The sequence below is a fragment of the Nerophis lumbriciformis genome, linkage group LG35, assembly GCF_033978685.3.
Source record: "Nerophis lumbriciformis linkage group LG35, RoL_Nlum_v2.1, whole genome shotgun sequence".
In the NCBI taxonomy this organism is placed as follows: domain Eukaryota; kingdom Metazoa; phylum Chordata; class Actinopteri; order Syngnathiformes; family Syngnathidae; genus Nerophis; species Nerophis lumbriciformis.
In genome coordinates this window covers 17,818,754-17,843,669 of record NC_084582.2, presented here as the reverse complement: position 1 = coordinate 17,843,669, position 24,916 = coordinate 17,818,754, and the positions used below count along the sequence as shown (strand labels likewise).

The window sequence follows — 24,916 nt, the reverse complement described above, 5'->3', positions numbered from 1 at the left end:
TTAGAACACTGTAAACACAGTGGCAGATGCCTACATTGACATTTTAACCTTCCTCGAGGCCAGGTCCACTGCAGCAGACTCTTGCATTTTGCACGATAGAGCACTTTTTTTCTGATTTTGTAAATATATATAAAATTAATAGGCCAAAAAATCAAATATTCACTACAGAGATGGCTGCATTTCAAAATACGAATTAGAGTGAAGGGAGAAGTCCGTCCCACCAGTCCATAGCTTTTTTGAAAATGTGGTCCATTAGACAGTTTAGTTGAATAGCCCTGCATTAGACCATATACCTTGCTCATTACAGCATGTGCTTCTTAGACTTAGTGTGTATTAAAATGCATTTTTATTGATTTATAAATATAAAAACTAATTTATAAATACATTACATACACGGTAAAATTGGAAAGATAATAAAAACAAACCTAATAATAACATCTAATAAACAGTTAAGCCTCTCAGGCCTAATATTAAATTTGAACTCTGTTTGTCAGGGGAAAGATGCTGCAAGTGCATGTGCTCATGTACCTCACAAATGTCCTTGAGGTGTTTGATGTAGTGTCTCTCTGTGCTCATGATCTCGTTGATGACGTTAGCTCTCATCTGGTCACGGTTCTGTAGAGGCGAGCCCAGACACAAGCAGTCGTTGGCAGGGTCCAGATGCCCATTTTGAACCTCACTGGTCCCTTCAGCTGGTTCCGCTCCTCCATCCTCCTGATTCACCCACAACTGAGGACAGATGCATTCACACACACACACACACACACACACACACACACACACACACACACACACACACACACACACACACACACACACACACACACACACACACACACACACACACACACACACACAGACACACACACACACACGCGCACACGCACACGCACACGCACACATTATGTTTAAGTTGTGTTTTAAGTGGATTGGACAAAAAAGCATGAGCAAAATTTACAATTACAGACTCTTACCACAAAGCCTTGAACAATTTACTCCACAATACATACGTTAAATGATCACCTTAAGACACTCCCAAACAATCTATGTATTACTAAGGTTTATGACCATAGAGGGATAACCGCCTTGTGTGTGACTCTCCTCTGCACTTATGAATGCTTATACAGTGTATAGAAACTACCCTGTTGAATAGATTACACAGTATTTCTGATGTAAAGAAATTGACCACAACATTTTTTTCAAAACGTATTCCACCTTTCATGCAATAATTTGTGTAATGAATGAAAAAATCTCAGGAATTCTAAGATGTCAATAATATGATGGTGTAAATCCCCTTAAACTAATACTTTGTTAAAGCCCCTTTTGCTTGAATTCCAGAGTTGCATCATTTACAGTAGGTCATGACATGGCAATGTTTGCTCATTCTTTCTTGCACCTCTTATGCACATCTTCGGGTCACTCCACAGAGCTTTTGACATGATTTAGGTCTGGATTCTAACATGCTATTCTAAAACTAAAATGTTCCTGTGGTGAAGCTGTTGTTTTGTTGAATCAGATGTATGCTTGGGATTTCGGGAGAACATTTTCACTATGAACTTTTTAGTATTGAGACATCTAAATAGTTTGGACGAAAATTGCCCAAGAACACTAAAGCCTCAGTTTCCTCTGACTGCTTCACTGGACTGCACAACTGACCACTTGCCTGAACAGGATCTCGTTTTTGATCCTTTTGGCAGGGATCAGGGTTTTGGTCATTGTGGTTCCATATTTTCTCCATTTCTTGATGGTAGTCTTCAGTTGGGTTAAACGTAACACTGAGGAAGTGTTTGTAAATTTCCATTGCTTGGTACGTTTGAACAATAAGCTCCTTTTGAAGCCCTGTAAGCTCACTGTGAACCATGGTCTTTGCTGTAGGATGCAACGGAGTACTCCAACTCCAAATCCAACTGTGGCAGCTGAACTTATTTTGACACTTCAGATGTGCACACCAACATACGGATTGTCTGAATAAATACATTTTTAGCAAAATATCAAATCAGCCTATTGCATAATTAAAAATCTGTCTAACAATTGTTTTGTAATTAGTTTGTTGTACACTTTATAGGTCATAGCAAACATGATACATTTATACATAATTTATTCTCGGCTCAATTGTCTATACCAGTTAAGCCATAGCATATCCTAAGTTCTTAACAGTGGCATTTTCATTTTGTATATTTATCGCACACTTCCCACAAGTCCCCCACGCGCACATTTGCTCACACATGCAGAGAAAACATATTAGGATTTTGGTCATAGAAAGGGTCAAGTGAGTGTGACTTTAAATGTCCAGCAGCCAACAACTGATGACACACACTTTGCCAATAGAACATCAAAAAATCGACTGGTAGAATGCCAAACACGAGATGAGAAATGCAGCGCCACAAACAAGCAGAGTGACGGGTGGGACAACACTGACTGCAAGGACGAGGACCAGTAGCACAGCCTTAAAACTGAGAAATGATCAGAGTCAACAGTAAATACTGAAACAGTAAGTACTAAAAAATATTTTACAGAAAAACCATGACATCGTCAATGATAGACGTAATTATTTATACAGTTTTGGATAAAGTTTCATTATATTTTAAAGAAGATCTTTACTTTTGACTCGTCAGAACTACCTGTCTATCGACATTTGTTGAGGATGTTAATGTCTGGTAAAATGTTGAGGGTACTTTGCGTGGCGGGTGGGGCAGGCTGGATGGGTGGATGAAGCTGGAAAAAAACGCACCTTTGACGTGGTGTTTTGGAACCGTGGAGTTGCTATGGGGTTGATATAGAAAACCTGTTTTGTTTGGGGCTGAGGAGGGTGGGGTTCCACCTTGGAGAGAAAGAATGACAACAGAAAGATACTTTTTGGTAGACAGTCAGTCAGTCTGTCTTTTCTGTCCTCAGAAGGAGTGACAGTGGAAGGATGGACAGGTGGGAATGGCAATGAGGGGTGTTGGGGGGGCGGTCTGGAGATGCTGTTTGTTGTGAGGGCCATCGACCTACAAGTAAGCTACATTTTGCTTCAGCATACCCTCAAGTGAAAAACAGGACAATAAGACAAAGTCTATGAATGTTTTCATTCATCCAGGGCATTGTAATCTCAGGGCATTCAACTGATCGCAACTGGGCTGTCTGGTTTGTTTTAAAAGACGTTTCGCCTTTCACCCGAGTAGGCTTCATCAGTTCATGCTCATAGACTTGGATTGCTCAGATCTAGTCTTAGACGTAGATTGGTCAGATCTAGTTTAGCGGCTGGTGACAAAACCTCAAATATTTATACTCCAAAACCAGGAGGGTGTGCCTAGGCAAGGATGGTTTTGCCCTATCGTAGTGAGAAAAACAACTGTTTTGATGCAAACGAGCAATCCTACTATCAAAGCCAACGACAATCGCTGAAGTGTAATTTCCCCTTGTTAGCATTGAGGTATTGTGTGGCAGAACGATCAGTGTGGATCAACTATTACCAGTCGGAAATAGTCGGAATCCCCCACGTTAGCATTACATTCAGTTATAAACAAATGGCATTCTGGTCACAGATGGTGACCAGAATGTTTCTAACTCCTGTTATTTTTTTTGAAGGTAAATTGCAGAGTCTTTAAGGAATGGTTGAAAGAACAGTGTTGTATGTGGGAGATAAGTGGTGTCACAGACCACCTCCTCTGATCTGGGATGGCTTTTCAACCTTCATATATGGTTTCCCTCACTCCTCTTTGGTACCATTGGTCCTCCCTGTCCAAAATATGCAAAGTTTGTTCTCAAAGGAGTGCTGTTTCTCCCCGAGGTGCAGGTAGCAGCAGAGTTTTGGCATGAAGAGTTTACCAATACACGAGAATGTCAAAGACAGTAAGTTGCCTTTTTTGGACTGTGATGTCCACATTGGAGAAAACAGGGGCCTCAATGTCGGGGTTTACCAAACACCCACACGTACAGATCAACACAGAGCTGATAATGTTCCTCCCAGCCCACAGGCCAAAGAGAAAGGGCATAGGCATTTGAGGGAAGCCCTCAAAACCTGTGGTTACCCCAGCTGGTAATTTTTTAAAAGTTCATCCAGTTCCAGAAATAATAAGAACAGAGTGGATGAGGAGGAAAAAGTGACAGATGCAAACATATTGCCATTCCATATGTATCAGGTCTATCTGAGAAACTCAGAAACATTTTTTACTAACACAACATCCCAGTACACCTCAAACCAGGAAACACCTTGAGACAGAGACTAGTGCATCCTAAAGACCGGACACCGCACACCTACAAAAACAATTTGGTGTATGCTATCCAGTGTAATGATGAATGCATGGATTCATATATTGGGGAAACAAAACAACTGCTAAGCCGACGCATGGCACAGCATAAACAGGCAAACTCTTCAGGCCAAGACTCAGCTGACTACCTGCACCTCAGGGAGCAACAGCACTCCTTTCAGAACAGAAATGTACAGATTCTGGACAGAGAGGACGGATGGTACGAAAGAGGAATGAGGGAAGCCATCTATGTCAAGGTTGAAAAACCTTCCCTGAACAGAGGAGGTGGTCTGCGACACCACCTATCTCCCACATACAACACTGTCCTTTCAACTATTCCTAAAAGACTCAGCAATTTAGCCTCCAACAAATAACAGGAGTTAGAAACATTCTGGTCACACGAGGTGACCAGAAGGCTATTTGTTTATAACTGAATGGAATGCTAACGCGGGGCATTCCGACTATTTCGGACTGGTAATAGTCGATCCCCAGCGATCGTTCTGCCACACAATACCTCAAAGCTAACGAGGGGAAATTTAATTTCAACGACTGTCATTGGCTTTGACAGTAGGATTGCTCGTATGCATCAAAACAGTTGTTTTTCTACGATACCGCAAACCATCTTTGTCCAGGCACACCCTCCTGGTTTTGGAGTATGAATACTTGGGGTTTTGGCACCAGCCGCTAGATTAGATCTGACCAATCTATGTCTATGAGCATGAACTGTTGAAGCCTACTCGGATGAAAGGCGAAACGTTTTCAAAGACAAACCAAACAGTCCAGTTGCGATCGATTGAATGCCCTGAGTTGACAATAAGACAAAGTAATTTCATCAGATTGCAATGCAGAGTAGTTTTTTTTCAGATGTGGAGATTACTTGTCGTGGTTACTGTATATAATCCCAGTGTAAAATTAGGAATGGGTGAAATAATGTGCATTTAAGTGAAAAAGATGATGGCGATGCTACACTAAATGAACATCCTCAAACGGTTGTTTACCATTGCATGTCTGGAGGGAGGCACCAGGATGTCGATGATTTTGTTTAAATAATGCTATGTGCCTTAATTTCTGGGTGTGTGGGTGTATGTTTTGTGTCTGCTTGTGGGACAGTTGTGGTTGCATCAAACTCACCCGCACAAAGCTGGCAGGGAACCATCCTTCCTCCTCATCAATCTGGCCCCACCACCAGTCCTTGTTTGATGCATCCAGCACCTTTATGACGTCACCGGCCTTAAATGCCAACTCCCGGTCAGCCATGGTCACATGGTCCCATACCGCCTCAGCGTTGACGATTGACCCTCCACTTATCAACTGAAGAATATGTAAAAAAAAAAAAAAAAAAAAAAGAAGGCAGAATTTAACCTAAACAATAACACACTTGTTACATCTGTGGTGACAATAAACAGTGGGGGCATTATTTGATCATTTGTTTATTTTGTAAGTGTACCCCCTTGCAACGACATGAACAGTCCATATTTATGGTAAGGTGGATTTTATTTTAAGATAAAGAGACAAATACAAACAAATAAAATGAATGAAGGTTTTAAATAGTATTTGATTCAGTAAAATAGTATTTGAACTCATATTAGCACTCCTTATATACTCCCAATACTAGATGTTCTGATTAGGGTTTAATGCTGCCGATTACGATACCAACCTTCCATGAGTGAGCTCGGTTGATACCAATCACATGTATTAACTGTACATTTTTCAAATTATTCATATTTGGTGCTATTGACAGTTTAAAAACATCAACACAATAATTAAACTAGTTCCTTCCTTATTCTCTTTTATTATATACAATTGAGTAAAACAGAGTCAAGAGTACACAATAACTAAAAAGCAAACTCTTTTATCTACTACTCCTTTAAAGGGGACCGATTATGACTTTTTTCCTACACTTTAAACACTTCCTTGTGGTCTACATAACATACAATGGTGGTTCTTTGGTCAAAATGTGGCATAGATTATGTTTTACAGACCGTCTCTTCAGGATGCGCTGTTTTATGGGTGGTCTTATTTACGTGCCTACACTTTGACTGCGTCTTCTTCCCGTCATCCATGTTGTAGTTTTTAGCGCTTCCATATGGAGTCTATTGACATATAGGAGTGAGAAGCATAGGCTACTTTGAATTAGAAATGGCAACAGCAGACGATGCATGTGCATGTAGCCAGTCTGCCCCACAAAAATAGGACAGAGAAAAACTTATTGACTACCGGAGGGAGAATAATATTTCTACCATATATGGATATATCTGCTGACGTCACAGGTCAGAAAATTTCACGATTCAGAGCAAAATCCAAAAGTCTTGTTTGGCGGAAGTATGAAGAAAACCTGTGTAAAATTGGCCCCCCTTATCATTGCAAATATCAAAATAACACTGCCATTTATTTATGCTATGTTTGTGCTGTTAAACATTAGGTTTGTGCCATTACGGTTTTCAAGTCACAGTATTCTAAATTACATTTTCTGACTAGTGATGTCATCCAGCTGCCCACCTCGTCAAAATCTCCCCAAACTTGTCCCATCCGTTTGTGCTGGTTTGTGCACAAAAAATGATTTGTCTATTAGAGTTTTGATGTTAATAATATTTTATTAATCATAATCAGCTCCCACACCTTGTCAAAACCTCCCCAAACGTGTCCCATTCATTTGTAAATGGTAAATGGGTTATACCCTTTTCTTCCACATTCACACACACTGATGGCGGGAGCTACAATGCAAGGCCCTAACCACGACCCATCAGGAGAAGTGTCTTGCCCAAGAAAGCCGGGGATCGAACCAGGAACCCTCAGGTTGTTGGCACGGCCGCTCTCCCAACTGAGCCACGCCGTCCCCATATGTGCCTCTTTAAGACGTCACTGTAGGCTTTGTAAGGTCAATGAAAATAATGTCAACTAAACTAAGCAAAATTGATGCTATTCCACCTTTTTGTTCTTTTTTCTCAAATAAGAATCAATAAGAGAACTGAAATAAAACCAAATCGTTAAACAGAATCAAAAGTTTGTGTAACGTTCATGCTTTTTTGTGTCACTATTATAGTTTTTATGTAATTAAGGTTTTCTACTTTTTTATGTTGTTAACATGATATTATTCATAACCATCCCCCCAACTTTGTCATAAGCCCCCCAAACTTGTCTCATTCATTTGTGCTGCAACATGTATTTCAGAAAAACTTAAAACACAAACAAATGTTTTTACAGCATGAACCAGCACAAACAAATGGCACTGTTATTTTAATATTTTCAATGATGGGGGGCACATTTGATAGTTATGAAGGAAGGCAGGATTATTTTATAAATATCTTTGCAATGCCTCCCCGGTTTGATTTAAAACTTTCAGTGCCTAGGGAGATACCGAATACACAAAATCAAGTACCATCAGGTAAGAAAAGTTGGTTATGCATAGTAGGTCCCTTTAAATCCTTTGTTTTTTGCCCTAAAAGTTCTCCTGTGTACAGGGGCTTATTTCCCGAGTTTGTAAACATAAACAAAAACGAAGAATTAGTAAAAAAAATAAAAATCTAAAACTCTTAAAGCACTTTTATTGTTTTGTTTCAAGCAAACTTTATGGTTATTTGGCACAATGAAGGTGATTAATATTAACTTAGGGGAGCAACTCTAGCTGCAGGCCGCTTCTGTCAGTTGAGTGACAAATAAAAAATTAAGTATCAGACAGAAGTGATCAGCCTTGAAAGGAATTAATCGGCAGTAGCCGATCACATACTTTTTCACAAAAATCGGCGCATAATGATTGCTGTCCAATCGATCTGCACTTCCCTACTATCTACTACCCTAACAGACACGTTACAGTTATGAGTCCTGTCTCTTCACCAAGAAATTATGGAAAAAAAAAAGACAAAATAAAAGAGAAAATAAAAAACATTGTTGGAGGGATAATTTGAAAAAGGAAACAGTTTAAAGTAACAGTCAATCGCTCCATACAAAACCTCACCCGGTGGGGTTAGGATGATTTTGAGAAAGGTGAGGGAGGATCCCAAAATTACACAGGAATAGCTTCTTAGATATTTTAATGGAATTGGGACCACAGTCGCCAAAAAAAAACAAAAAAAAACATTGTTTACACACTTTGCAGTAATAGAATGAGATCCTGCAGTGCCCCAGGGTGTCCCAGCTGCTTAGGAAGGCACATGTTAAGACCTGTCTAAAGTTTGCCTATGAACACCTGAATGATTTACAGAAGACCTTGGAGGATGCGATGTGATCAGAAACTAAAATTAAGTTTGCAGGGATCTACTTGACTGTAAAACATTCTGCTAAGGGCACAAGATGATTTCGACACCAATTATGAAAGTTATGAAATACCGATCTTGATCATTTGATTAGGATTTGATTGGGGGAGTTTTTGTAAAGAAAAGTGATACTGATGACTACTTAAATGCAACGTCTAACAATGGCTTCTCATACTAAGTCCCATTTTAGCAAATACTGAATTCACTTAATCCATATACTTATTATATACCTTTTTACAACTTTATTTATAGTTGTTTTTAGGGATTTTTTGGTTTCTATTATTTCTCTCTCTCTCATTCTCGCTGTTAAAATAAACATACTATAAAATGATGGATTGTTCATGTCTTTATAAGAGGTTACCAACTTACAAAATCAACATGGGGTCAAATAATTATTTCCCCCACAGTATATAATTGTATTTCATCAGAATAATTATTTTAAACAAATGTGACAGCAATTGTAATACTTGTTATCATTCTTGTTGTACCCACTCAGATTACTAATGGATGCAAATGAACACCCTCAAAGCCCACTGACAGCGTTAAGGACTGCAAAAAGCATTACACAGTTGTTAACACAAAATACAGCACAATACAACAGAGTGAACCAAAACAAAAAGGGAAAAACTATGACAGGAGAAACAACATATAGTTCAGACATGCATCAAAACCCTAACCACGATAAAATAAATTCACCTATTATAACATTATAATGTTCCCATCTGTAATTATAATATACAGTACAATCTGACTAGCAATCAGTTGACAGCTCCTTTCTTATAATTTTTTAACGGATTTAATCTCCAATCACTGAAGCATGACTCATCAAATATTTTTCTGTAAAATTTAGTTCTGTGACACTGAAAACCCAAATTTAAATTATTCAACTGTGAGAAAAATCCTTGAAAGAAGTATATTTGTAGGACATTGTGGTTCTAAGCTAACTGGAATTCTTTAAGGGTTTTGGGCAGTTAAAGGTCATTCTCATTAAAGAGCAGGGGAGACAGCAACATTGTTTCTAAGAGGGACCCGGGTCTGACATCATCCATTTGTGTGAACAGCAATGTGATCCATCACACTGAAGACTCTGCTTTGCACCCTTGAGACCAACATCATGTCCACACTCAAGCACATTAAAGCTGTGCATGCTTGCCTCTTTGGCAAAGCTCCATCATTTGTTTGTTTCAAATTTCTAGCTCTCTTTATTAGTATTCCTCAGGCCAGACATAGCCATGCATCCAGTCTCCAGAGTTGTGGCAGTGCAGTTAGTTCTAACCCAAGAGTCAGGAGCTGTTCCTCCATTGTTAAATGCTTCTTATTTTGACTTCAAACAGTTTTTTTTAAATAAATACCTAAACAATTGAGGTCAAACTGTCATTACAAATGACAGCACAAAACTAAGGGATGCCATTAGTCTTTTTTTGTGCCACTGAGATTGCTGAAAAGCAGGAATACGATAAAGACCATAGAACTGGAAATGCATGCACAATAAGGGAAAGTGGTACCAAAGTTTCTGCCATGGTTGCTCAGTACAATACTGCAACTTAATTAGGGATCGGTACCTTTTACATTTGAACCGATACAATAACAAATCTCATTCTTTTATTTAACACTTAACAGTGAACTGATAATGATAAATGTGCTGTCTAGTCCTTTTTTTCTTGATTTCTTACACTTATGAGTCTCATTAGCAAGTGTATATATTTATTTTGTTATATATTTTGCATGCAGTTGAAATTCCATGATGTTAGATGGCAGGAGTGTATAAGCTACATACAGTGTGTTGCCTTGTCAGGAAGGAGTCCTTGCCATTAAGCTGAATGTGCCAGTCTAAGATTGTGTACCTATTACACACCAGCTGTTTGATTGTAACATGCATCTTAGTTGTAGTTTTCAATACCAAATGTGGAGGTGTTGAGATTGCCGTGTAAATTTGCTAATGCTAATCAGTAGCAAGCCAATTTAAATTGACAATATTCCCTCCAGATTCCTCAGGGACTCTGCCACCACCATTGCTCCTATCATCACACACATAATTAACCTCTCAATTAAACAAGGCCAAGTACCCAAGGATTTCAAGATAGCAAGAGTAACCCCCCATTTAAAAAAAGGTAGAACCTGGTAACTACCGACCTGTTTCTATTCTCAGTTCCATTTCGAAAGTAATGGAAAAAATAGTTTATGAACAGGTCGATAGATACCTTGCTACTAATAAACTCATGTACAAATTCCAGTCCGGCTTCAGAACTAACCACTCCACTGACACATGCCTTCTCTATCTGACCGACCACATCAAACATGAGGTGGATGCGGGCAAATACTGCGGCATGGTCATGCTGGACTTTCCGAAGGCCTTTGACACCGTAAACCACACTATACTGTTGGATAAGCTCACAGCAATCGGATTTGATAAAACCTAATCGAGCTGGATGCAATCTTACTTGGAGGGAAGGAAACAGGTGGTAGAGGTGAACGGCACCGTGCCCCCCCTCTCAGTAAGCTGTGGAGTCCCCCAAGGCAGTATATTAGGGCCTTTACTGTTCCTAATATACGTAAATGACATGTCATCAGCATGCGACTGTGAATTGTTCCTGTTTGCGGATGACTCGGCCCTGCTGGTATCCGGCAAGGACAAGTCACAGGTGGAAAAAATCCTCGGTGCTGAACTCCTTAGTTTTTGCACATGGCTCGCTGACAATAAACTATCCATACACATGGGTAAAACGGAATCCATCCTATTTGGGTCCCAAATCAATCTCAAGAAAGTCAGTGACTTCACCATAAAAGTGGGTGACATTGTTATCACCAGGAAAGATGAGGTCACCTACCTAGGTTCCATTCTAGAGGCTAATCTTTCCTGTGATAAAATGGCAACCAAGGTAATCAGAAAGGTCAACCAACGAACGAGATTTCTCTACAGAATCTCCTCTCTGGTCAACAAAAGCATCTTGAAGATTCTAGCGGGAACTCCCGTTCAACCCTTTTTCGATTACGCTTGCACCTCCTGGTACCCTAGCACCTCCAAAACCCTTAAATCTAGACTCCAAACATCCCAGAACAAGCTAGTCAGGTTACTTTTAGACCTCCACCCCAGATCACACCTCACTTCAACCCACTTCTCCAAAGTGGGCTGGCTCAGGGTGGAGGACAGAGTAAAGCAACTTGCACTGAGCCTAGTCTATAAAATCCACTACACCTCCCTGATACCGAAGTACATGTCAAACTACTTCCTTAAAGTAAATGACCGCCATAACCACAACACCAGGGGGAGTTCCACAAACCACGTTAAACCCAGATTCCGATCTAACAAAGGTCTAAACTCATTCTCCTTCTATTCCACATCAATATGGAATGCACTCCCAACAGGTGTAAAAGAAAGTGCATCTCTATCCTCCTTCAAAACCGCACTAAAACAACACCTTCAGGCAACTTCAACCCTTAACTAACACCCTCCCCCTTCCGCATCCCTCCTTCCCGGACTGTAAATAATCAAATGTATTTCTAATGTATATACTTGTTCTTATGCTATCTGAACTCACTATGTTCTCTGCTCGCTGTACAAATCCTACCAAGTCAGACCTACACTGTTTCAATGCCCATTTCTCTGATGATGCAATTGTTGATGACTCAAGTGCTGTTTCAACCAAACCCTCCTCTACCCACCTCCCGGATTGTAAATAATGTAAATAATTCAATGTATATACTCTGATGATTAACTTGTGTGATGACTGTATTATGATGATAGTATAAATTTGTACCATGAATTGATTTACGAGGACCCCGACTTAAACAAGTTGAAAAACTTATTCGGGTGTTACCATTTAGTGGTCAATTATAAGGAATATGTACTGTACTGTGCAATCTACTAATAAAAGTTTCAATTAATTAATCAATCAATCAGCATTGAGCTAGCACTTTTTGAAAATTGCAGCCTTATTACGGATGAAACACTAGCTGTTCAAAGTTGGGACCCAGGATGGACCACTCCTCTTTGCATCGGTTGGTGACGTCTCTGCGCTGCTGACTTGTCCCCATTCAAGATGATTCCCTGCTGGTCTCCAAATGGACTAGACTTGCACATGAAGTCGGGACCTGGAGTGACCACTCCTTATGCATCAGTCGGTGACGTCTCTGTGCCCCGACGTGTCTACATGTAAGAGGATCCCCTGCTGGCCCCACTATGGACTGGACTCTTACATTATCGACTGTATCCACTTGGCATCCAGGTGTCTCGTTGTTCCCTTTGGGTTGAGTTTTTTTCTTGCCCTGATGTGGGATCTGAGCTGAGGATGTTGAGACGTGATTAAGGGCTGTATAAGTAAACTTTGATTGATTGATTCATTATATGATTGAATGTTTCCTATCAGGCATTTTTGCTTCGTTGGCATTGTAAATTGTAACATTAGCTAGAGGCAGTCCAGTGGAGTTCGCTATGAGTGCTGCTTCAGTGCTTGTTTCCCCGACAAGTGTTGGATCTGGCCAAGTCTGAAACCAGATGTGATGTCACGTGCAACAAAGGGAGCAAAATATGGTACCGTTTGATTTCACTTGAATCAATACCCAGTAGTACAGACTGAATTTGGTCAGTACCTATAAAATCATCAAATTTTGTAACTATCTCTAATTGTAATAAGTCAACAATAATGATTGAAGAAGATTGAAATGTATATCTCAAGTCAACTTTTTTAGGATGTCCATGTCCACTATGCAAAGGTAGTGAACAGGACATATTTTATTTTATTTTTTTGAGTTTTACTGTATATTTACCATACAATTACAGTTTTATGATGTTAAATGCACAAAGTACACTATTTTCCAGCTGTACCTTCAAACTTATGTGTTGTTCTATGGTGCCCCATCGACATAACAAATTAAAGGGAGATAATTTTTGTTCAGCTTTCTTTTATTTAATCCTATTGTACATCGGTTGCCTCATTTTTTGTATTGTATGACAGTACTGTTAATATGTTACTTATAACATTGCTGTCCAGTTAATGAAAAAGGTGGCAACTTTGGCTGTTATATTTATTCATTCATTTTCTACCGCTCAACCTTTTTAAGGTCCATCTCAGCTGGCTTTGGGATAGTGGTCGAATCCACCCTGGACAGGTCGCCAAACAATCACAGGACATGTACTGACAAACACTGAGTCACACTTTTGGGTTCTTTATAGTTTCCATTTAATGTAATATGAATGTTTTTTACTGTGAGAAGAAATTAAAGGACAATACCTACGGTAAACAATTGGGAGAATATGCAAACTTAACACAGAATTATGACTGATCCATATGTAAAAAACTGACACAACAACTTAAAAGTCGACCAGTCACAGACGAAATTGCCAAATTTAGGGTATATTATACATTATAGTGCTGCTAATTTAGCATTAAGACAACAGATACAATTATGTTGTTTGTTTGACTCTAGCATAGTGAGGTGAGTTGAGATTAATGTTGTCTTATGTTGAATGGAGGCAATTCACTCATGTGAAAGGTTGACCAGAACATTTTAATATCAGTGATTCTAATCATTTTATTTTTACTTTTAACATGATTAAAAAATAATAACTAATATTAATTTTCCTTATTTAGATACATGAGTACTATATCCTCAGTATATTGCATTGCATAGCTATGCAAGTTGTAGATACAACTTTTTCACTTCCAATACAATACGGATATTGGAGCATTGCGTATTGGCCGATACCAATGTCGATCCAATACAATAGCAGTACAAATCAGAAACACTTTAACTACTTAGTAGTGTAAAATGTTAGAAAAGGCTTAATCAGGTGAAATTATTCAAACAAAGAAAAATGGTAGTTATGAAAAACACTAATCTTTTTATCAATAACTGTTTTAGATGGACTTATGCTGTCTTAAAATTTAAGTTGAGTGGAAATTGGTAATAATCAATTAAGTTAAGCTCATGACATAGTAAATTGAATGATGCAGACACATTTGTTACTGGATGTTTTCTAAAATACATTATTCAATTAGTTGATACTTGTTTATATTGACAAATGTTGTGTTTTAGACTACAATATTGTTCAATTAAGGACAATTAGCTTGTGTGCTATTGTGTACTTAGCGGTTAGCTATCCTTTGTAAATGACTTCACTAAAATACAAGATAAGATAAATATTGTGTGCTCATGGAAGGACATTTGCTATAAACACGCTGCAGGACTACTTGTATCGGAGCTATTATATGAGCAATTTTAGATGCAAGCCAATCAAAACCAATACTTGACTTTTTGCTGAAATCGGAACCACATCCAAAATCAGTATCGGATCAGGACACCCCTGTACTGTATATTACTACATATCAAAGGAGTAGATTTTTAAGAAAGTGTCTTTTGAATGTTCTACTATAACTACTTTGTTGAATATTGCTGAATGACATGTCATCTAACCACATTTTACAGGCTTCCTTCCATGTCAAGTAAACGTACACACTTTTAAATGCAGAGTTTTTTGTTCAAACATGTCACAGAGCAGTTTGATTAGATAGGAAATCACACGGGGCTGTGAGCAGCTAAACAATAGCTCCAGCCTATATCTCAAAGCTCTTCACTTCAGGAAAAGAAGCGGATTACTGCAAAAACATGTGTCACGCTGCCATGGAAACAGCACGGATGATGGCTGCTCAAAAAGATTAAAAATCTTTGTTCATTAGGAAGAGGAATTAGATTAATATAATTTATTGCACAGACCGAATGATTAAAATGCAGGACAACATCGTGGAAAGGTCAGGAAGACTCACTGGAACAGCACCTACACAGGTTAAGCTTGATTCCCCTCTTTTAACCTTATGCTTGCATGGCCTGTCTCACCCCACTTTCCCCAGTACCATTCTATTTTCAGCCCAAATCACGACTATAGCACAACATGTTCAGTTCCTATCAATCTTCTATAAGAGTGGTTCTTAACCTTGTTGGAGGTACCAAACCCCACCAGTTTCATATGCGCATTCACCGAACCCTTCTTTAGTGAAAAATAAAATGTGTTTTTTTTTCAAATTCAAGAAAAAGTTATGTTTTTTTTACTAGTGCACAAAATGAACCGTGCATGAACATCACCTTGTTCAAAGAACAAAACCAACACAGTGCATGAACTCAAAACAAATTACACACCTTACACACATTACCATGAATTGATTAACGTGGACCCCGACTTAAACAAGTTAAAAAAACTTATTCGGGTGCTACCATTTAGTGGTCAATGGTACGGAATATGTACTGTACTGTGTAAACTGTACTGTTTCATATAATGTATTCTCTTCCTTTGCAATCTGCTAGTAAAAATTTCAATCGATCAATCAAACAACCTGCAAATCAGATGGAAAATTAGAGGGAACATTGTTTGGGGGTATCCATAATACGCTGATAGGGAGAAGTTTTCATTTACACGATAAGTCGGATGTGTCTTTACCTCCGTGGCGGAGGCTGCGCCGAACCCCTGAGGCCGACTCAACGAACCCCTTGGGTTCGATCGAACCCAGGTTAAGAACCACTGTTCTATAATATAGGCACCAGACAACAAGAACAAGGGGAAAATAGTGACCACTCTCTACCAATGCTCCTCCCAGTTCTGTTCTATCCATCCCCTCTTCCTTCCATCTCTTTAATGAGATCACTACTCTCCAATACATTGCATTATTTTCCCTGTACAGCTATGAATAAATTAAAAGCATTACATAATCAATCTTTCCAATCGTCCCTGTGCCCCGTCAGACTTGATCAAATAACATACATCAACCGCTACACACACAAACACTCACTACTCATGTATTAAACAGTGCTAATGACCTATGCCAAGTTACACCACCAAATATCAGAGGCTAAACTTGTTTGTAAGACCTATTGTTCATTTAAAGAAAAATAACAATAATAATGCCTCTCTTAGCATGGACATTTATGGCAAGAACTTCTGTTAAAAAAAAAAAAAAACAGAATAAAAAGAACCATTAAGAAATGACCCAAAAATACAATGGAGCTTGAATTATTATTTCTTTGCACCACAAAGCATCAGCATTCACTGCACTGGCAACTATACTGCATTCCTCCTCTATTTGTAGTTGTAGCATAAGCTGCGCCAAAGCACCGACAGCATTCCTAAGCAAATACAAATGCTTTTAATGAGCCTTACCATGTTTGCGGCATGCAAATGTACAGAGAGCGTATGCATGGAGAAGTCCGGCTCATATGATCATAATAGTTAAATCCCTTTAGGAAGTCCTTCCCGAGAGCCAAAACCAAGATGTCGATTAACACGGTGGTATATTCCAAAAAGAGGTTTCTCTTTCTGACGCACAGAGTGAGTCTCGCGGTCCGTCCTCCCTGTGTCTGCCAACCTTGTTATGTAATACACATATACCCTGAGTCTGGGAGCCAATCAGACATGCTCTTCCTAAAACTAGTGAGAAATAGCAGCACAACCCTCACACGCACCATCTGCACATTGATGCTTCTATCTGCACAGCATTTACCAGCACTCTATTAGAAGACACCTGCCCTAGAGGGATTACAAATGTGTGAAAGACATGTGCAAGACTTCCGTTTTAATGAGAGACTACTGATTCCATACAAAAAGAACAATGGATGCACAGCAACACAACAATGCACACAGAACCTGCTAACACGACAACATGTGCTATGCTGCTTTACAGTGATAGCCAGCTTAGCCCTAACCACTGCAGTGGACATCATTATGATGCCCTGCTTACTATCCTATGTGGGCCGTCCATGGAAGCAAACTCAAGCTTTTGTTTCACAGTGAAGAGAATCAGCCCACATGCCATGACATGTGAAACAAGTACCTGCATGGCTGCCAAGTATTTCTGACTACCCATGCAGCGAAACCTTTCCCACTTCACTAAACAAACACGTATTACTTTGCCAACAGGGTGAGAGAGCACTTATATCTACAACAACTAGCCAGCCCACCATCACTAATAATAGGAATGTCATGGACAGCTCTGAGATGGGCTTTTAGCATATCTATTTCTGAAATCCATTCAACATTCATGGCACCTGCCTTCCATCCTTTATTGGCTCCTATTGCTGCATGCGAAAGAAGTGAAATGTAAACACGTCACCCTTGAAAAGCTTTTTCACTTGGTGGATGAAAAAAAAAATCTGATATATTTTGCAATGGTCACTCAGCCATGAGCCTCTGAAACATGTTTTGTTGAAGTGTGAATATTGCAGGCTGTGAAATGGGAGCTGAGTTTAGCTGCATCTAAAATGGGGGAAACCTGGAGTGCAGGCCTGTCTGTATTAGCCTAGCTTTGTCTACTACTGGTTGTTATCATGATTCCGCAGAATCTGGAGCACCCATCTCTTACTCTTGAGCCTATTTGCCCAGAATATCACATTGTCTTTAGTGGCTGCCAGTTTGTGTATAAGGAAAAAAATCATGCAGCAGCAGGATGGGGTTTGAGTGCAGGTTTCATCCCAATGATGATGGCCACAATTACATGAATCCATGCTCATAAGCCATGATTTACAACATGGAGGAAGGCAAGGAGAGGAGATCGACGAAGGGGACATGTTTATATGCGGGAATAATTGCAGTGAACTGGAAAAGGTTAGAGCTTCACAAATCGGTGTCCGCACCACTACGACCATCACCAGACAACACCAAACGACAAGCGAGCGGGCACAATACATTACGGAGAATCAGGGAGGGGGTAACACAAATACATTATGTTGTACCAACGTCATTCATTTCAACGCGTAGCCGTGATGGAGCGCCGGGTGTCCCCGCTCTCGACCACCGCGCACAGCCTGTCTCTCCTCTCCTGTGTGACAGTGAGGTGCGCTGTGAACCGGGCCCCGATCGCAGATCCATTAACGAGTACCGAGGATGAACATCAACAGCACGTTCACAAGCACCAGCAACGCGATCACCGTAAACACCGCGCAAGTCTGGACGTCCAAGGCCATGGCGCAGCGCTGCGGGCCGTGAGATGCGCTCTTAGTCGGGCTGAATTCTGCTCTGTAGACCCCAAGCGAGCATGTAATCCACCTTTGCGGCTGGGCGAAACGTGGAAAAAAGATGCCGATACGCCTCTTCACATTGCGTCTTGCAATTCATAATGGCACAGGAAGGGATGCATCATCCTCACCATCATCATCGTCATCAGTCTGCACCGCGATTTCACCCTGCTGGTCAACACCTAACGGTGTCTCGCCTCTTCCCCTATACAACAGAGCGGCTATCCGGGCTGCAGATACTCAAGGCAAGCGGGGGACAAACTGTGTGCAAGGCTTTTTGCAGCTGCAGAGCTGCCTTCCAGTGAGTGGGGACCAGGGAGGAGGGTGGTGGGGGTTGGGGGTGTGTGTTCGAGAGGCGGTCCTGAATTAATACTCATCAGCCTCCACTGCTAGACTCCTGGCATCAGACATCACACCAGGCGGGGAGGGGCACAGCCAGCCCCTCGCTGACTTCATTGACCACCGAGGATGAAATCATAACCTCTTTCTTCCCCCACCCTTTCTAAAAATATCACCTCAACCTGCCGATGTATCATTTACCACAACACTCATGTGATAATTCACCATAATAGGATCACATTCAAAGTGATCACCATCTAATAATCTCACTGGCATGATGTCAGCATTTTCTGCCATTCTGCCTGAGGAGAAGTGCCAATCGATCCAGAGTAATTACTCACATTTGTAATCTCACTTTCAGCATGAGGGATAAATAAACACAAACTCCATGTATTTCTCCGTAAAATTATTGTTGTAAAATCTGATATCCACAACAAAACAATCCAGTTTGTGTTTATATCATTTGTAGGGCTATACACAAATCCAAATAATAAGGGTGTATAGTGCAATAATTTACAAAAGAGGCAAGCACTGATTTGTAATTACAATACCACATAAAAATGTTTTTTTTTTGTTAGGCACTACTGCATAAAACATAATAAACAAATAATGATGACATAGTGACTTGACATGATTTAAAACTATAGGCACTAAAACAAGGGCAGGACGGTGGAAGAGAGGTTGGTGCGTCTGCCTCACAAAAAAACGAAGGTCCTGAGTAGTAGGATCTTTCTGTGTGGAGTTTGCATGTCCTCCCCGTGACTGTGTGGGTTCCCTCCGGGTACTCCGGCTTCCTCCCACCTCCAAAGACATGCACCTGGGGATAGGTTGATTGGCAACACTAAATTGGCCCTAGTGTGTGAATGTGAGTGTGAATGTTGTCCGTCTATCTGTGTTGGCCCTGCGATGAGGTGGCGACTTGTCCAGGGTGTACCCCGCCTTCCGCCCGATTGTAGCTGAGATAGGCTCCAGCGCCCCCTACGACCCCGAAGGGAATAAGCGGTAGAAAATGGATGGATGGATGGCACTAAAACAAGTAATTTTTGCAATGAAAAAGTGAGATGTGCACTAAACATCAAAGATTCGACTTGTTGTCGAGTGCAACATGGATACATTCCAATCATTGATATGTATAAATATGTTTGGAATATATGAAGCTACAGAAACCCAATCTTTAAATATACAGTATTTGTATTAGCATGGTTAATGTGCCAATGCTAAGTGGAACGGTATGCTCTAAACAAGGGTGATATAATAAGTTTAACTTTGGGGGCAGAGGGGGTGTAACATACTGTATTGGAAACCGTAAAATTCTGTAAATATTTTGAGCAGAAATTTACAACTGTTTGTACAAATCTATACTTTATGACATAAATAAAACACAAATAAAGTCAATATAAAACATATAGAAGCCAATGAAGATGAAGTCTCATAAACAAGCTTTGTTGTTCTCCAGCTACGCCATGTGGTTAGGTGCATCGGTTTGGCCAACAAAAATAAATACGACAAGATATGGGTACCGAATTTGGTGCTTTTATAGGCACCGATTGTCAGTACTACCAGGTATCGATTAATGGAAAATCAACATTTCAATACTTTTGTTGCTTGTGACCTCACGTCCGCTTGCAGACTATGAACCGGTTCAAAGACTTGGTGAGGAAAGAATAACTCAAGCAGCACTCAGAGGCGACTCAGCCAAACTGCCTCGAGGTAATGTTGCAATTTCCCATGCCAAAAGCAAGTATGCCTAAGTAAAAATGCTCACATATAAAGTAAGGCTTCACTTTTCTTAAATATGCTAGATTGATGCTAATTTAAATTGGCTTTGCCATATACTGTAGATACTTTTGATTAGCATTAGCAAATTTACATGGTGATTTCACCACCTCCAAATTTATTAATGAAAACTACCACTGAGATGCACATTACAATCAAACATCAATTGTGTAATAAGTACAATACATACAGTACAAACAATTTGTGTTTGTGTGACACTAGGATGAAACAGTCAGAGATTACAAAGAGGAACATAGCTAGGACTTGTAATCTCGCTAGAAAGATGTCTCTGCATCGAGTACTTGTCTCAAGTCTCCTGCCTGTGAGAGGCAACGATGAGAGGTGGCTGGCTAGATTTTGTAGAGAACAGGGACTAACATTTTTTGATAATTGGCCCTCTTTCTGGGGCAAACCAGGCTTGCTGAGGAGGGACGGCCTTCACCTTAACTGTGCAGGCGCAATCACTCTTTCTAATGGCTGTGATGATAACGTAGGGGGGGATTGAAATCGTTTATACTTCTTCCCATTACCCTTTTGAGATATATTTAATTTAATTTTCTTTTCTTAATTTAATTTAATTTTCTTTTTTGTTGAATAATAATATTGCCATTGAGCACAAGTCTGTTCTCTGGAGATATGTATGTATATTATGGGACGGCGTGACGAAGTTGGTAGAGTGGCCGTGCCAGCAATCGGAGGGTTGCTGGTTACTGGGGTTCAATCCCCACCTTCTACCATCCTAGTCACGTCCGTTGTGTCCTTGGGCAAGACACTTCACCCCTTGCTCCTGATGGCTGCTGGTTAGCGCCTTGCATGGCAGCTCCTGCCATCACTGTGTGAATGTGTGTGTGAATGGGTGAATGTGGAAATACTGCCAAAGCGCTTTGAGTACCTTGAAGGTAGAAAAGCGCTATACAACCCATATAACCCATTTATCATTTATTTATTTATATGTACTACATGTATGATATGGAACTGACTATGTCATACTCAATAAACAACACTAAAATGTAAATGAGGGATTTTTAATCAGTTATTAATATTGATACTGTTGTTGATATTATTCATTTTTGTTTGACAACTTTGGATTGGGGCAGCACGGTGGAAGAGGGGTTAGTGCATCTGCCTCAAAATACGAAGGTCCTGAGTAGTCTGGGGTTCAATCTGTGTGGAGTTTGCATGTTCTCCCTGTGACTGCGTGGGTTCCCTCCGGGTACTCCGGCTTCTTCCCACCTCCAAAAACATGCACCTGGGGATAGGTTGATTGGCAACACTAAATTGGCCCTAGAGTGTGAATGTGATTGTGAATGTTGTCTGTCTATCTGTGTTGGCCCTGCGATGAGGTGGCGACTTGTCCAGGTTGTACCCCGCCTTCCGCCCGATTGTAGCTGAGATAGGCTCTAGCGCCCCCCACGACCCCAAAGGGAATAAGCGGTAGAAAATGGATGGATGGATGGAACTTTGGATTGTTTTGTGTCATGTTTGTGTGTCCTCTCAATTACTCTGTTGATTGCTATTCTGAATGTCGCTGGGCCGGTTTGAAATTGGATTATTATTGTGTTAGTGTATCATTTTGTTGGACTAATTAATAATAAATAAATAAAAATATATATAGATTACTGTTTGAGTCACACTTGCCTAACTACACTAGAGATAGCTCAGACACAGGCATTGACAGTGCTTGTAAGCCAGGGTGAGGAGTCAGTTAAAAGAACTAACCAGCGCCAGGCTGGATAATTCCTGCACACATAGCATTTCTCGTAGAATAATACATAATACATTATGTTTTTTTCTGTAGCGACTGTGCCAGAGGTAGACATGCATTCTACTGAGGTGGCAAATTATGAAGTGTTAAATCTATCACAGCAACAAACAAATAATCTATAGATCCCCACCAAATCAATTCCAAGGTGTGATCGAAATTATTTAAGGCGCGCTCCGCGAAATTTACGTAACTTTATTAATATCAGTACTATGGATACCATCCATCCATCCATCCATCCATCCATCTGCTTTCGCTTATCCAACGTTGGGTCGCTGGGGCAGCAGCCTAAGCAGGGAAGCCCAGACTTTTCTCTCCCCAGCCACTTCGTCCAGCTTTTCCCGGGGGATCCCGAGGCGTTCCAAGGCCAGCCGGGAGACATAGTCTTCCCAACGTGTCCTGGGTCTTCCCCATGGCCTCCTACCGGTCGGACGTGCCCTAAACACCTCCTTAGGGAGGCGTTCGGGTGGCATTTTGACCAGATGTCCGAACCACCTCATCTGGCTCCTCTCGATGTGGAGGAGCAGCGGTTTTACTTTGAGCTCTTCCCGGATGGCAGAGCTTCTCACCCTATCTCTAAGGGAGAGCCCTGCCACCCGGCGGAGGAAACTAATTTCGGCCGCTTTTACCCGTGATCTTGTCCTTTCGGTCATAACCCAAAGCTCATGACCATAGGTAAGGATGGGATTGTAGATCGACCGGTAAATTGAGAGCTTTGCCTTGCGGCTCAGCTCCTTCTTCACCACAATGGATCGATACAGCATCTGCATTCTGTCCATAAAAGTTATGAACCGAATCGGTGACAAAGAGCAGCCTTGGTGGAGTCCAACCCTCACTGGAAACGTGTCTGACTTACTGCCGGCAATGCGGACCAAGCTCTGACACTGATCGTACAGGGAGCAGACTGCCACGATCAGACAGTCCGATACCCCATACTCTCTAAGCACTCCCCACAGGACTTCTCGAGGGACACGGTCAAATGCCTTCTCCAAGCCCACAAAGCACATGTAGACTGGTTGGGCAAACGCTCATGCACCTTCAAGGACCCTGATGAGAGTATAGAGCTGGTCCACAGTTCCACGACCAGGACGAAAACCACACTGTTCCTCCTGAATCCGAGGTTTGACTATCCGGCGTAGCCTCCTCTCCGGTACACCTGAACAGACCTTACCGGGAAGGCTGAGGAGTGTGATCCCACGATAGTGGAAAAGCTCTGCCCCTCTCTTCACCCGAGTGTCCAAAACATGAGGCCACAAATCCGATGACACAACTACAAAGTCGATCATGGAACTGCGGCCTAGGGTGTCCTGGTGCCAAGTGCACATATGGACACCCTTATGTTTGAACATGTGTTTGTTATGGACAATCTGTGACGAGCACAAAACACCACTCGGGTTCAGATCCGGACGGCCATTTTTCCCAATCATGCCTCTCCAGGTTTTACTGTCGTTGCCAACATGAGCGTTGAAGTCCCCCAGTAGGACAAGGGAATCACCCGGGGGAGTACTTTCCAGTACTCCCTCGAGTGTATCCAAAAAGGGTGGGTACTCTGAACTGCTGTTTGGTGCGTAAGCACAAACAACAGTCAGGACCTGTACCCCCACCGGAGGCGGAGGGAAGCTACCCTCTTGTCTCCTGGGGTTTACTCCAACATGCAGGCTTTGAGCCGGGGGAAAACAAGAATTGCTACCCCAGCCCGTCGCCCCTCACTGCGTGCAACGCCAGTGTGGAAGAGAGTCCAACCCCTCTCGAGAGAACTGGTTCCGGAGCCCTTGCTGTGCATCGAAGTGAGTCCAACTATATACAGCCGGAACTTCTCCACGTCCCAAGAGCTAGCTTATGTAGCCGAGGATCGGACCGCCAAGTGCCCTGCCTTGGGCTTTCGCCCAGCTCACATCGTACCCGACTTCTATTGCCCCTCCCATGAGTGGTGAGCCCATTAGAGGGGGGACCCACGGTGCCTTTTCGGGCTCTGCCCGGCCGGGCCCCATGGGGACAAGCCCGGCCACCAGGCGCTTGCCATCGTGCCCCAACTCCGGGCCTGGCTCCAGAAGGGGGCCCCGGTGACCCGCGTCCGGGCGAGGGGAATCTGAGTCTCGGTTCTTGTATTTCCATAGAAGTCTTTGAGCTGCTCTTTGTCTAATCCCTCACCTACGACCTGTTTGTCTTGGGAGACCCTACCAGGGGGCATAGAAGCACCCGGACAACATAGCTCCTTGGATCATTGGGACACGCAAACTCCTCTACCACGATAAGGTGACAGCTCAATTCCAAGATGTGATCTAAATTATTTAAGGCGCGCTTCGCGAAACGTTATTAATATCAGTACTACGGATACCATAAACAAAAATGCCTCAAAACAGCCCACTACCTAAAATATGGGCTTTTTAAACATCAGATCATTGTCTCCCAAAGCGTTATTAGTGAATGAGGTAATTAGAGACAACAATCTTAATGGCATTGGTCTCAGTGAAACTTGGCAAAAAACAGATGATTTGTTTTTCGCTTAACGAGGCATCTCCTCCTAACTATACGTGTGCACATATTGCCCGTCC

General features: G+C 41.4%; 1 protein-coding gene across 7 annotated transcripts in view; it reads right to left on the bottom strand.

Annotated features, from left to right (window-relative positions):
• arhgef9a (Cdc42 guanine nucleotide exchange factor (GEF) 9a) overlaps positions 1 to 24,916 on the bottom strand; it is a 69,886-nt gene that overhangs the window by 22,942 nt on the left and 22,028 nt on the right. For 2 of the 7 annotated variants that reach the window (XM_061927824.2, XM_061927826.2), the window contains 3 exons: positions 5,364 to 5,543; positions 2,732 to 2,821; positions 529 to 729 (listed from right to left, as the gene is read on the bottom strand). In XM_061927824.2, the coding sequence (XP_061783808.2) occupies positions 529 to 729; positions 2,732 to 2,821; positions 5,364 to 5,543 (471 nt within the window). Of the gene's footprint in view, positions 1 to 528; positions 730 to 2,731; positions 2,822 to 5,363; positions 5,544 to 16,634; positions 16,814 to 18,202; positions 18,769 to 24,916 lie in introns of those variants that run through there. The other 5 variants (XM_061927829.2, XM_061927827.2, XM_061927830.2 and 2 more) reach the window with 5 other exon arrangements.